This window comes from Gorilla gorilla, chromosome 10 (assembly GCF_029281585.2).
Source record: "Gorilla gorilla gorilla isolate KB3781 chromosome 10, NHGRI_mGorGor1-v2.1_pri, whole genome shotgun sequence".
NCBI classification, from domain to species: domain Eukaryota; kingdom Metazoa; phylum Chordata; class Mammalia; order Primates; family Hominidae; genus Gorilla; species Gorilla gorilla.
Window position 1 is genome coordinate 119,289,202 of NC_073234.2, and position 15,581 is coordinate 119,304,782.

The following is a 15,581-nucleotide window of genomic DNA, read 5'->3' on the forward strand; positions in this document are numbered from 1 at the left end:
AATATTTTAACATATTTATTAACAATTTATACTGTTTTTCATCGACTCTAACATGCCTCAATTGCAAGATGCATCCTTACTTCAGAAATGTTTAGTTTGAGAAAGTATGCATCTTAGAACCAATAGAATCTGGTATTTCTTCTTTAGTGAATTCATTTCTTCAGCAATCATTTCCTGAGCACCATGGGCACTTGTCAAGGACCAGGCAGAGTCCTGGGGGGAGTAGACAAAGGAGGAGTCAAAGCAGGCCCAGGCCCTGCCTTTTGGGCTGTCAAAATAATAAGGAAGACATACCATCTCATAATCATACAAGTAGATACAAAATTAAAACTATGAAAATAATCATCAATGAGACGGTAATATAAACTGGGGAAGGTTTCTCCAGAAAAGTGACAATTCAACTGAGCATTAAAGAAAGAACAGAAAGTTTTGAAGCAAAATGCTGAGGGAGAATGTGGGAAATTCTGGGCAGAGAGAACAGCATGTCCAAAGGCTCTAGGGCAGGAAAAAGTGTGGAGTCTAGAAAATTGAAAGGAGAAGACTGAAGAGTAGAGACAACAAGGGCATTTGATTCAAGGGAAGGACAGAGATATAGAAAGATGCCAGTCAGCACCCACCCCATGCCCAGTGCTGCTCCAGACACAGGAGACATGGCGATAAACCCGAGAGGAAGGGTCCTACTCTCAAGGACCTGATTGCCAGTGGCTGGAAGGCCTACGGGCAGGGAAGCAGGGGCAGATTTTTTTTTTAAAGTAAAGAAGACAATGTCAGGTAGCAGTAAAAGTTACACAAAAAATTAAGATACATTAGCATGATCAAGAATGGCTAAATGTAACATTATATTGAGGAAGCCACTGTGAGAGAAAGTCATGCTTCAGCTCAGATCTGAATAACCAGAAAAAACTGGTGCTACAAATATCAATAATACAAAGAGCATTTTTGGCGGAAGTAACAGTGGGTGCCAAGGCCCAAAGGGAAATGTACTTGAAGGACAAAAAGAAGGCCAATGTGGCTGGCATCTAGAGGTTAAGAAGAAAAATCGTAAAAGGTGATGTTACCCAGGCATGCAGGGGCCAAGTTATATAAGGTATTGTAGGTTAGGCTGAGAAGTTAAATTGTATCATAAGCACAACTGCAGCCCATTGGAGTGGGCTTAATCTGGGAAGTGACATGATTTGGTCTATATTCTTAAGACCTAATTCTGGCTATTGCACAGACAATACACTTTACAGGAACAAAAACTAAAGTAGGAAGACCAGTAAGTAGGCTATTACAATAGGCCAGGTGAGAGATAATAATGGTGGCATGGACTCACTAGAGTGATGCCAGTGAAAGGGATATCCCTTCTCACCACTTCTATTTAATATCATACTAGGAGTACTACCTAGTACAATAAGACAAGAAAAGGAAATAAAAGGTATACATAGTGAGAAGGAAGAAATAAAACTTTGTTCACAAATGCTGTAATTGTTTATGTAGAAAATCCCAAAGAATCAACAACTCCTGGAAATAACAAGTAATGTATAGTAGGGTTGCAAGATTCAAGGTTAACACACAAGTCAATTGCTTTCCAATACACCAGCAATAAACATTAGAATTAGAAATTAAAAACACAATGCCATTTGTAATAGCACCGAAAGAAAATAAAATGGGTATAAATCTAACAAATTTAGAATCTATATGCAGAAAACCACAAAACTCTAATGAAAGAAGCCAAAGAAGATCTAAATAAATGAATAAGTATTCCACGGTGATGGACTGGAACACTCAATATTGTTTAGATGACAATTCTGTACTTGACCTATAGATTCAATACACTTCCAATCAAAATCCCAGCAAGCTATTATGTAAATACTGACAAATTAATTCTAATGTCTATATGAAAAGGCGAAAGACCCCTAATAGTTATGTTAGCTCCCTAGGACTGCTATAAGAAATTACCACAAACAGGGTGGCTTAAAATAACAGATTATTCTCTTACAGTTCTGGAGGCTAAGTCCAAAACCAAGGTATTAGCAAGGCCATGCTCTCTCTGAAGGCTTCAGGGAAGAATCCTTCCTTGCCTCTCTCCAGCTTCTGGTGACTCTGTGAAACCTTGGTGTTCCTCGGCTTGTAGATGCATTATTCCAATCTCCACCCTTGTCTTAATGTGGTGCTCTCTTCTCTGTGTGCCTATGTTCAAAATTCTCTCTCTTATAAGAACTCTAGTCATTGGATTAGGGACCATCATAACCCAGTATGATTTAATCTTAACTTGATTAGATCTGAAAATACCCTATTTCCAAGTAAGGTTAGATTCCAAATAAGGTTAAATAAGGAGGTTAGGAATTGAACATATCTTTTTTGGAAGACACAATTGTATCCACTACAATAACCAGCATGGTACTGAAAAAGAACAAAATTAAAACATGACTACTATCCAACTTCAAAACTTACTACATAGCTACATTAATAAAGATAGCATGGTATTAGTGTAAAAAATAGACACATCAACCAATGGAACAGACTAGAGAGCCCAGAAATAAAGCCACACACCTACCGCCATCTGATCTTCGACAAAGTTGACAAAAACATGCAATGGGAAAAGGATTCCCTATTCAATAAATGGTGCTGGGATAACTGGCTAGCCATATGAAGAAGATTGAAACTAGACCCCTTCTGTATAACATATATAAAAATCAACTCAAAATAGACTAAAGACTTAAATGTAAAACCTAAAACTATAAAAGCCCTAGAAGATAACCTAGGAAATACCTTTCTGGACATAGGCTCTGGCAAAGATTTCATGATGAAGACACCAAAAGCAATTGTAACAGAAACAAAAATTGACAGTGGGAACTAATTAAACTAAAGATCTCTTGCACAGCAAAAGAAACCATCAACAGAATAAAGAGACAACATACAGAATAAGAGAAAATATTTGCAAACTATCCATCTGACAAAGGTCCAATATCCAGAATCTATAAGGCACTTAAACAAATTAACAAGCAAAAAACAAACAACCCCATTAAAAAGTGGGCAAAGGACCTGCAAAGACACTTTTCAAAAGAAGACATACATGCAGCCAACAAACATATGAATAAATGTTCATCATCACTAATCACTAGAGAAATGCAAATCAAAACCACAACGAGATATCATCTTACACCAGTCAGAATGGCTATAAAAGTCAAAAAATAACAGATGGTGGCAAGGTTGCAGAGAAAAGGGAAGGCTCATACATTGCTGGTGGGAGTGTATATTAGTTCAGCCATTGTGGAAAGCAGTTTGGCAATTTCTCAAAGAACTTAGAATTACCATTTGACCCAGCAATCCCATTATTGAGTATATCCCAAAGGAATATAAATCATTCTACATAAAGACACATGCACGTGTATGTTCACTGCAGCACTATTCACAATAGCAAAGACATGAAATCAACCTAAATGCCCATCAGTGGTAGGTTAGATAAGAAAATATGGGTCTGGATACAGTGGCTCATCCCTGTAATCCCAGCAATTTGGGAGGCTGATGCAGGTGGGTCACTTGAGGTCAGGAATTCGAGACCACCCTGGCCAACATGGCAAAACCCCATCTCTACTAAAAATACAAAAATTAGCCAAGTGTGGTGGTGCACACCTATAGTCCCAGCTACTCAGGAGGCTGAGGCATGAGAATCACTTGAACCCAGGAGGGAGAGGTTCCAGTGAGCCAAGATCATGCCACTGCACTCCAGCCTGGGCAACAGAGCAAGACACTGTCTCAAAAAGAAAAAGAAAATATGGTATATACACAATTTGGAATATAATGCAGCCATAAAAAAAGAATAAGATCGTGTCCTTTGCAGGAACATGGAGGGAACTGGAGTTCATTATGCTAAGCAAACTAATGCAGGAACGGAAAACCAAATACTGCATGTTCTCACTTATAAGTGGGAGCTAAACATTGAGTACACATGAACACAACAAATGCACACACAACGAACAACAGACACTGGGGCCTACCTGAAGCTGGAGTGTAGGAGGAGGGTGAAGATCAAAAAAGTACCTATTAAGTACTATGCTTATTGCCCAGGGGATGAAATAATCTGTACACCAAACCCCCATGATATGCAATTTACCTATATAGTGAACTGCGCATGTACCTCTGAACTTAAAATAAAGTTTATTTAAAAATGGTAAAAAGATTTGAACAGACAATTCACCAAAGAAGATGTACAGGTAGCAAGTAAGTATACATAAAGATGCTCAACATCATTTGTTACTAGGCAATTGCATATTAAACCAGTAAAGAGATACCACTATACACCTATTAGAATGGCCCAAATCCAAAAAACTCACAAAACCAAATGCTGATGAGGATGCAGAGCAACAGGAACTCTCATTCATTGCTGGAGAAAATGTAAAATTTTGCAGCCATTGTGAAAGACAATTTGACAGTTTCTTACAAAACTAAATATGTTCTTACCATACGATCCAGCAAGTGTACTCCCAGATATTTACCCAATTGATTTGAAAACTTGTGGCCACACAAAAACTTGGATGTAAATGTTTATAGCAGGTTTATTCATAATCACCAATAACTGAAATTATCCAAAATGTCCTTCAACAAGTGAATGAATAAACAAACTGTGGTAAATCCATACAATGGAATATTATTCAACAATAAAAATAAATGAAGTCTAAACCATGAAAAGACACAGAGGAACCTTAAATGCATATTAGTAATCTTCCCAACTGTATATCGCTGCCCTGATGATAGCTTAGAGAAGGACAGTAGTGGCAGAGATGGAGAAGTGAACAACTTTGAAAAACAGGAAATAAAGAACGTCAAGGCTCATTGATGAAATAGACTTGGAGATGAGGTAAAGGAGAGGAAGGTGACTAGGATGACTCCAAGGTGGGAATTTCAGAGACAGTTCCTGGGAAAGAACCTGCTTTTGGAAGGATGTTCACAAGTTCAGTTTTAGGTATCTTAGGTCTAAGATGTTTTGGAGACCATATCCAAGTGCAGACTTACGTAGGCAGTTGGATACATAGGCATCATGTCTCTGAGTACCTCCATCGCTTGCTTGCACATGCCATATCTGCTCCTAGTCTGTCTCTTCTTGTCTTTGACACAGTCCAGAACTGCATCTTCAGCTAGAATTGGATTTTCTTCACCTTGATGTGGCCCAGGGCTCCCGCCAAAAACAAGAGTATTATGCCACAGGAAATCTATAAAAACTGACCCAAGCCTAGAAGCTGTCCTCTAGGCTCAAAGCCCTCTCTACCGGTCATCAATCAGAGATGCAACTTCCCTAGATGAGTGCCGCAAGGAAGGACAAACCTAGGCACCAAGTAGACTGGCAAGAAGCACCCAAGGAGATACAAGTTCAAGACTCCAAACTGCACATCATTTCCCATCAACCTGTTAGGTTTGTCATTCTCAAACCACCAGAGGGAGCCAAACTTCACGGTCCAGAGGCAAAAACTAGGAGAGAGGTGTGCACTCCATCCCCCAGCAGCAGCAACGAGGAGCGAGGAGCAAGAGAGACGTCAGACACTCTTCCAGTCCCCCAGCCAACTAATGAGACTGAGGCACCCTTAGAAAACTCTGGGATTTTAAAGAACTTTCCAGAAGTAGGCAGCAGTCAAAAGTATAAGTAGCCTATTTATCTCTCAAAGCAGCAGGGGATAATGAAGAATGAGACCCTAAAAGGGGATCCTCAGTCATTTCCTGCATGGGGAGAGAGGCTAGGCAAGGAATTGGAGCTCTCTTTCTACTTTGAAGCATGCCTGCCTGGAAAGTTCTTCTCCACCCAATAGTGGGATCTGGCCCTCCCCTCCTCAAGCCTCTTCTTCCCACTGGTGGATTTGGGGGAAAGGAGTTTTTGTCCTACATCCCCTTCCCCATCTGTCTGGCTTCAGTGGTGATGCCTGACTCTACCTCATGCTCCAGACCCTAAACTCCTGCCCCCACCTGGGCCCCAAAGTCCCAGCTGGGTTTGCACTTCCTGAGGCTGCTTGCTGTCCCCTCTCTGATCCACAGTCTTCAAATGTAGAACACAATGGATTCTCCTTTATTTTCCCCAAACCATTTGTTTGTAACAGACTTTTACTAAAAATGTCAAGTATCAGAGTAGGGCTTCAACACAGCATAGAGAAGATGGTAACTCAAAATGGAATCTGAAGATATTTAATTAAATTAATTCAGTTGACATCCATCCTCCCTTGGGGGAATTTCGAACTCTCAGTCCCAGTTTTCCTCCTGACCCTCTAACCCCTCCTTCTTCCCCTTGCTGCTTCCTTCTCCCCTGCTCACCCCTTGGAATTTTGTCCCAGGCCCACCTCTCTTCTCCCCTTCCCTGACAATCTCCTTCCCTCTCCTAGCTTCCATCCAGAAACAGGTATGCATCTCTGGCCTGGCTCTTTTTCTGAGCCCAGTGATTACCCCCTCCTGGCTTTCTACAGTGACTCCAAACTCCACATGGGTTCTGTCCCCCAACCCCCTCCTTTGGGAGTGTGTCCTGTTTGGGTCCATGGCCGTGTCATCTACCCAGTCATTCAAGTCAGAGCCGTGGGAGTCATCTCTGACTCCTCCATTTCTTTGCACCCAATTGATGATTGCGTCCTGTGGATTCTATTTTCAAATCTTCCACCCCACCTTCTAAGCCAACATTGCCTGCCATCTGGGTTATTACTACTATCAGCTCTTCGTGACACCACACTTGTCCTTTTTCGTTTCATTCTTTACATAACACCCAAGGTGACCTTTTAAAACCAAACCTGTTACCATCTTGCTTAAATCCCCTCATAGCCACCCACGGCTGTTTGGATAAGGGCTGACTCCTTAGCATGACCTTGGTACTTGGGCTCCTGCCTGCCTCTGCGGCCTCAGGGCTCCCTTCACTGTCCACCTTCTCTTGTAGCCATGCTGGACTCTTCAGTTCTTCAGACTCACTACGCTCCCTCTCAACTCTGGATCTTCAACCATGCTGTTCCCTCTCCCTGGAATTCTTTCCCCTTGTCACTCTGTCAGATTGAAGACAAGGAGCCACCTCCCTGCTCTATGTTCTATGCCACCACCACTTTGAACGTCTTTTCTCGGGCCAAATTGCTTTTTAATGTCTGTCATTTACACCTGACCATAAGCTGCCTTAAGGCAAGAACCGTGTCTGTCTTATTGCTGTATCCTTGGCATCTAGCACCACACATGGCACAAGCAGGCCCTCAGTTAGTAGTGTCAAATTAATTTGGAGGAATGTCAGCATTTGCCCAGACCTCTTTATTACAAAAGGAGGGCAGGGTTGAACTGGCAGGCAGCTCCCAGGATGGCACACTATAAAACAGGATTTCTCCCAGAATTCTTTGAAAAAAAAAATAGTCCAGTTAAGGGTCTTACCTCCAGCAGCACCCCAGGAGGGCGAATTGATTCAGGGCTGTGTGCGGCTACATAATCAGGATAAGAAAACATGTTTGGGGAGGCCCAGACAGCTGACCAGACCACTGTAATACCTCCTATGGCTATGATATGAGATTCCTGCTGTAATTAAACCTTGTTCTGATGAATCTAACAAATTTTTCTCTTGCTTTGGTGATAAGTACTTAAGCTTGTGACTTCTACTTTTAGCAACTCACAAAGAGAGAAAAGTAGGCCCACACAGTCCTGGAAGGACTTTGGGGAAAACTCCCCCAAATGGCCATGGGCTGACTCTTCCAGCCAGAGTGGGAGGTAAGGTAAGACAGTGAACAGCTACAATAAGTAGAGTGGCTGGATCATAGCCTTGCTTTATGAAACTGGTCCAGACAGACAAAAGGAAGCCCTGGCGGAGATGAGAGAATGGATGCCAGAGGCTTCATGGAAGTAAATTCTACAGGACTTGGGCATGATTTAATCTGATGTATGTGAGAGGCAATTATGAAGGCCAGGACTACTTGCTGAGAGGTCCCTGGGGGTCCAGAATAATACAGACACTAACCAGCAGGATCTTAGATGTTGATACAGGTGACATCATGTTTACAGAATCACCAGGAGAGCTCTACGATGTTCCCCGCCTAATTCTAATTCGGCTCATTTACATCCAGGAAATCTTCACACGCTGAAATATTAGGTGATTTCCTACCAGTTTCAACTCTCATCCCCTCGCCCCTTACATCACCATAACAACCATGCTATGATAAGCAGTTGTGGCATTGTCTGGAAGGACTTTTACCCCCTGTTGGAGGTTTAGTCTTCCTCTGGTTAGTGTTCAGCTTCCTGTGAAAAACAGAAACATCCCCTCCTGCCCCCTTCCCTCCACTCCCCTGCCCCGCATCCCTAAGCACTGACACACTTCCAGATAGATCCATGTCCAGACAGATCCTGGCTGCATTCCACACACAAGTATCTTTATGAGGATTGCCTGGGTTCTTCCACCTGGATGACTGCTGGGTCAGACAAACTCTGAAATTAAGTCATACACGACAATAAGGATCAAGGCAAAGTCTAGATGTTCAAGGATCAAAGGGGGTACAAATGTGGTAAAGCCCAAATCTGTTCCTAACTATCTGGGAGACCTCAAGCAACTTACCTGTCTGAGACTCGGTTTCCTTAATTTCAATCAAGATATTACTAGTATTATAGCAATTTTATGAGAATTAAACAAAATGACACATATAAAGTACTTAACTCAAAGCCAGGCATATAACAGATGCTCAAAATCTGTTATGATCACTGAACTGTAAAGCCCAGAAGGATTTCATTTCCTTGTTCATTGCTGTGTCAGTGAGTCCATGAGTTCACAGTCCAGGGAAGGTGCTGAGTTAATACTTGTTGAAAGAATGAATGAAGGTTATTATTCTGTTTAATAAGCCAGGAAATGCAGGATGAAAGAGAGTGAGAGGAGAGACGGCAGGCAAAGGGCCTTGCTTATGGAGAACAAAGGGAAGAAATATTAACCAAAGTGCTGTCCAAACCCAAGCCACGGAAGCAGAAGGTCAAAGAATAGCTGCCCTCATTTTGATTGAGGCCACCTTGAAGTAGTGTTTTCAATACTGCGTGATGGAAAAAGTTGCTGCTACCATCAACAGGCAGAGGGATCATGGAAAAAACAATTTGGGAGAGAAAATCCTGAAATACTGTAGGTTTTCACCTATTTAATTTGAAGTGTTAACTGCTCACTCAGGAAAGTTGTTAATCAAGCAACAATACTCTTACTAGCTCTCATAAAAGAGGGGATGTAGCTGGTACTCCAAAAAGAGGTTCAAGCTGGAAAGACAGAAGGTATTAAGGCTGTGGTTGAAGCCACGAAAAAGTGGAGAGACAGAAAGAATGTTAAGGACAAACCCCAAAAAAAGAGTCATTGTGGCCGGGCACACTGGCTCACGCCTGTAATCCCAGCACTTTGGAAGGCTGAGGCAGGTGGATCATGAGGTCAAGAGATCGAGACCATCCTGGCCAACATGGTGAAACCCCACCTCTACTAAAAATACAAAAATTAGCTGGGTGTGGTGGCACGTGCCTGTAGTCCCAGCTACTCAGGAGGCTGAGGCAGGAGAATCACTTGAACCCAGGAGGCGGAGGTTGCAGTGAGCCGAGATCTCACCACTGCACTCCAGCCTGATGACAGAGCAAGACACCATCTCAAAAAAAAATAAAATAAAAAATAAAAAATATTTAAAAAGAGTCACTGCAAGAAGATAAAGAGAAGCCATTTCAAAATTAACACTTTTTCCTGATTTCTTGTCTTCAAAACTTGTTGGCTTCAATTGTAGAAAGGAGTAATCAGGGAGGTCTGTTGGATTGATCAGAATTATGTGAGGAAACAGGAGAATCATAACTTTGGCCACTCTATATCCCAGCAAAATGGACTACTGAAACATTGCAACTCACATACCTGAGAGTGTACCACTCTTCCTCATTGTATGGCACTGATCTGCTTTAATCTTGGCCACCGAAAGTAAATAGGCCTCAGAGACATCATAGCCGGCCTCCAATAATACATTCCAGAAGTGAATGAGGTTCAGCCTTGTCCAGAAGCCCGGGCTTTGGATTTTTGATATAAAGTCTGTGATACTTGTGACACAATGTATTAATAGACATCATTTTAGTATTTCAGGCCTTAAAGGAAGCTCTTCTACTTACCACATTTCAGTAGCCTATTCATAAACATCTTACCTAACATATCTTTTGGAGATCACCAGATAAATATGAGCCTTTCACTCTTCAGCAGTCAAAGCCAATTCTCCTGATCCACCCAGGAAGCCCCCTCCTCTGAGAAGGCTCCCTGGGTCTACCAGGCAGAGCACCAGCCCCTCCCTCTTCTGTGCTTGCAAAAGTTCATTGCATCATTGCTCTAGCGAGGCATTACCACCATGTACAGTAATTCTCTGGCTCCACATCTTCCCCCACTAGATGGAAAGCACCTACAGGCTTAGAGCTGTATCTATTCATTTCTGCACCCTCAGGGCCTAGCAGGTTGTGGGAGACAGGATGGGTCATAAATAGATGTTTGCTGAATTAATGAGTCAGAGGAAAAGAAGAAAGAGACAAGGAAGGGAAGGGAGGTGGGTGGGAGGGAGTAAGAGGGAAGGGGAAGTAGCATAGGGAAAAGAAGGGAACGGAAGGGAAGCAGATAGGAGGGTCTAGCAGAGCTTGCCCAATCTTCTACCTTTTCCAGCTCTCATCCTTGCCCTCCTCTCTCTGGAATGCCACTTAACTTTGAGAGGACTCCACATAGAGTGAAGAGGAGAAATGAACACTCTGCAGAGCCAGACAGACCAAGGGGAGTAACCCTGGAGATCCAGCAACCACAGAAGTTGATGCCAGAGGATGGTTCCATCTGAATGAATGATGGGTGCTTGAATGGATAAATGAATGATACAACTTGTTCAAGGGAACATGGGTATCTAAACATAGCACCGGTAAAAGGGAAAGCTAAATCTGCCTAAATACAATGATATAAAAACAGCAAGACTTACCTAGGGCTTGAGAGAAAGCCGCACAACCCCCGCAAGCATCCACTCATTTTCATATGCCATGGCAATTCTTGATACACTCTCCAGAAAGAGGTTTGCCGCTGGAAGTATCTGATCAACACTTGGTGAAAATGTGTTTTCTTGTGGTTCATTGGGCTCTGAAATGAACATGGACTGCTTTCTCTGACAGGAGTGATTATACCTATTTTAAAATCAATTATAGTTTAATGCCTCTGACTTTTTAGTACATGAAAATACTGCAGCAAAAATTTGACAACTCTGTGGCTGTAATTAGAGAAATAAAAGTCAGTGTAACTGGAAAAAAATTGTGTCTTATACATCAGTCTGAATTTACCAAAGAATTTGTTCTAGTTACGCTCGCTGACCTAGAATTGGAGAAGTTTGTGGGCATGTTGATTTTCCATGTTAAGTCTTTCCCCTCCCCCCAAGGAAACATTTGTAACCTACTTTTCTATTTTAAATATACACTATGGTTACTGCTTAAATAAGCACTTTTGAACATTTCATAGTGTGCATTTTGGAGAAGTTAAGCCATTGCCTGGATCTCATATGAGCCAAGGGGTAGCTGGCAAACAAATGGCAAATTTAATATTGGAGCCAAGACTACTATATCTTCATTTCCAAAGAGATATGGTTCTAGTAGATCATACTACCCAGACATAAGCTTCTCAAAAACAAAAGGGTTGGTTTAACTAAATCCTGGTGATTTCTGTCCTTGAAAACTAAAATAGAAGTATTTTTTAACTTTTCTGCTTGTCACTTTTTCTTGCAAGATAATGGAACACACAGCTAGGTGGCACACCAAGCCCAGCTCTTCGTAAGAACTCTAACAAAAGGGGAACTCATTGTTTAAACAACCGTTCTTCATTTCCACTTACATGATTTCCAGGTCACCCACCCATATGGAGAGACCCCATGCTATCTGGTCTAAAGGGTGCAGATGTGTCCAGATGGCAAGTGCAGTGCCTAACAGGCCCCTGCAAGAAAAAACACTCCCCTCCTCCACTGTGTATGGCAAAACTATGTGTGTGGTTATAAAAGGGAAAGTGGGGTGGGAATGAGGGAGAAAAAGAACCGGCATAAATAGTACCTGGGTTCAAGATTTGGAGAGTAAAACACAATACGTAAAGTATGCAAAACATTTTCACAGAAAATGCAGCATTTAATTTAAAATAACCTCATGAGGAGGATATAGATATGCATCCCCATTTGACAAAATCAGAGACACAGGTGACTTACCCCTGGTAAGTACATGACCAGTAACTGCAGAAGTAGCATTCCAACCTTCTGGTTTAATGCCACTGCTCCTCCAACTACACATATGATGTGAGGAATGGTTTGACCCCAGCATCATCTTTATACACATTGCCGCACTCAATGACAGACTAAATGGCCGATGTTTACGTAGTGCTAGATTGGTGGGCTAGATTATGCTGTACTGAAAGACAACCCCCAAATCTCAGTAGCTTAAAAGAGCAAAGGTTTATTATGTCCATCACAGGTTGGAAACTGGGAACTCCAATCCAGGTCTCCTCCCTGTGGGACTGACAGAGTAGCCGCCATCTTGAATGTTGCCAGTGGCCACTTAGTCACAAGGCCCCACCCAACAAGGGGGCCAGGAAGTGTTTTCCATGGTGGGAGGGGGAGGGTGGGCTAGAAATTTTGGCATTTGGCTCAAATGGCCACCACTAGTGCTTATTGTAGTGCCAGATGCTATACCTTACACGAATTAGCATTTTATTACCCTCAAGGCAAATACTGTTATCCCTACATTGCAGGTGAAAAACTGAGTCTTAGGGAGGTAAGTAAGCACCTCGCGTCAGGTCACACCAGTTCTATCCAAACCCAAAGCCATTGCTCTCCACAAGAAATCATTTCTAGTAAGATGCCATGGTGATTTCCAGAAGGAGGGAAGATGGTTCTGTTTGCCAAACAGCATGCAGACCTGAGCATGAGATGAGGACAGGGACAGGGAGCAATGAGGCTGTTCATGTTCCAAAGACCATGGTGCTGTGTACAGGTGGCTCACACCTTCTCTCTTGTGCTCAGCCCTCCAGCTCCTGATTCCAGGCAGATACTGGAGGCTGAGGTTTAGTACTGACCCTCAAAACAACAGAGATGGAAGCTGCTAGAAACAGCAGATCCAAAAAACCAGCAGCCAAGCATACCTGCACATTCATTCGGCAAACATCTATTCAATGAAACTAGAATGGGTCTCAGGGAATTCAGACTTGCTTGAGGGTGCCTGATGAAACAGAATAATCTTTAGGCCCACAGAAGTCAAGATCACCAGTTGATTTGCATGGGCCATCTTGGGAAAAGTGGTGGGTAGGAGGCCATAGAGAAGATTCATGAGGAAAACGAAGAAGGAGTTAATAGTGGCTGACATTTCTTGAGACTTTACTATGCACCAGGCACTATGCTAAGTGCTTTACAGAACTTACATTACTGAATGCTCACAAGTAAGAACTGTATGAAGGTGGTACTTTATTTTATTAATGAGGCATCTGGGACACAAAGTGGTAAAATAATGTGGCCAAGGTCATTAACTAGCAAGTGGGAAATCCAGGGCTCATCCTGAGTCCGGCATTGGGATCCCAGTTTTAACCACTATGCTATATAAACTCCTTCTACTCAACAGAGGTGGAAAAAATGGGCTCCATAGACTGGGTTTTTTTGGGAACTGTTACAGGGTGCAGCATTACAAGAAGAAATGAAGAGGCTCTTTCCAGGAAGGGCTCCCTGAGAGCCTGAGAAGGGTGGGGTTTGCCGGAGAAGGGCATGCAGTGTGCTCGGATCTCCCAGGAGATGCCTGCCCCTACTTCTGATGGAAACCAGCACTACCCCAGCACCTCAAGATCTGGCTGCTTTAAGACCAAAGGAGAGGGAGGGACCCCTGGCATGAAGTCTGGTTTTCTCATAGTGAAAAACACCAGCAGGGACAGTCGTGAGGCACCTACATTGCTAAGCAGAAACCAGAAGAGACTCTCTGGTGACTACAGCCAACACAGTCACAGTGAGCACAGGTGACACTGCCATGGACTCAGGAACACCTGAGGCAGGTGAGGACTTTCCAGGGTGCTGGTGGGAAATGACCTAGCCTAGTCTGAGAATGTTCTGGTTGCATGAGAAATAAGTAAAATAATATATAAGTGCCTGGCACAGTGAAAGCACTGAAAAAAAAATGTGGCTGTCTTTCATTTAATTATTGGTGATTACACTGTCTTTCTCCTATGCTTTTGTACTGAACTATGTCCAGAATCAAGTTCAGGTAGATCCTGAACAATGTTAGGAAAACATGACTGGTATTTATCACATTTATTTAAACATTTGCAGCCGGGCAAGGTGGCTCATGCCTGTAATCCTAAAACTTTGGGAGGCCAAGGCAGGTGGATTACCTGAGGTCAGGAGTTCAAGACCAGCCTGACCAACATGGAGAAACTCCATCTCTACTAAAAATACAAAATTAGCCAGGAGTGGTGGCACATGCCTGTAATCCTAGCTACTCAGGAGGCTGAGGCAGGAGAGTCACTTGAACCCAGGAGGCGGAGGTTGCGGTGAGCCGAGATCGCGCCATTGCATTCCAGCCTGGGTGACAAAAGTGAAACTCTGTCTCAAAAAAAAAAGAAAAAAGATTTGCATCTGAACACTTCAAAGCTGGCAATGTGGATTGGTTTGACAAATAACCACTGCTTGATCCTTACAATTAAATTTTGTAACTAAAAACAAATGTGGCTATCATGATCAGTATTAACAAGACGTAATGGCCTATAGGCAACAGAGGAGCATTTCTCAGCTTTACAGCTCTCCTTTGCCCTATTCCTTTGAAGCCACACTAATATGCATGCATATGTGTATGCACACACATGTGTGCAACATACAAAGTATATAAGACCAAACGATCCTCAGTTTTAGTAACAGAAAAGAGGTTGCTCCATCACAGCCTAGAGGTCAAAGGGTCTCTCTAGGTTAGCCAATTTATGGTAGGAGTAATTTAGGTTACAAATTGAATATAATGCTAGATAGGGCATCAATTTCACAGGCAAGATGCATGCAGATGCATGTGACTAAGAGAGACCAGCTTACCTCAAAATGATTGATATGACATTTGGACAAGAGTCAAGAAAGAGAGCCCTTTACAACAACAACAAAAAGAAAAAAAAAATCCAGCATAGTGGATTCAAGTACTACAGCTCTGGCTTTTGGATCTTTCCCATCCTTGGAGGATGGGCTTATTTCTCCTGCCCAGGCCACATGGAGGTGAATTACTGCTATTACAATTCCTGATGCTACTCACAGCTTGATTCTGCAGCATGACATTTTTTTTTCCTGACAGTAGTGAATACTGTCAGCAGTGCTTTATGTGTGGGTAGACAGTGCAGCAAATGGGGTGCAATACACACCCAGAATTTTACCAGCCACACCATGACACTTTAGTCCCTGCACGACCAAGGGTATTAATGCTCTCAGGGAAATGGAGAAATTGAATGCATTGCAAACCATCACACAGCAAGTGAACAGAGGACCATACATAAATCTAAGAGCATCCTCATTCCTAGGCCTGCTCTCTCCTCCACATCACATAACTTGAGACAGTGGGAATGATTACAATGTAGGAGGGAAACAGTATAAAGGATTTATCTT

The 15,581-nt window shown here is 42.6% G+C and overlaps 1 protein-coding gene across 1 annotated transcript in view; it reads right to left on the reverse strand.

Annotated features, from left to right (window-relative positions):
- LOC101127084 (putative tetratricopeptide repeat protein 41) overlaps positions 1–15,581 on the reverse strand; it is a 68,821-nt gene that overhangs the window by 26,125 nt on the left and 27,115 nt on the right. The window contains 2 exon segments of the mRNA XM_055357869.2: positions 9,836–10,014; positions 10,920–11,118. Of these exon segments, the coding sequence (XP_055213844.1) occupies positions 9,836–10,014; positions 10,920–11,118 (378 nt within the window).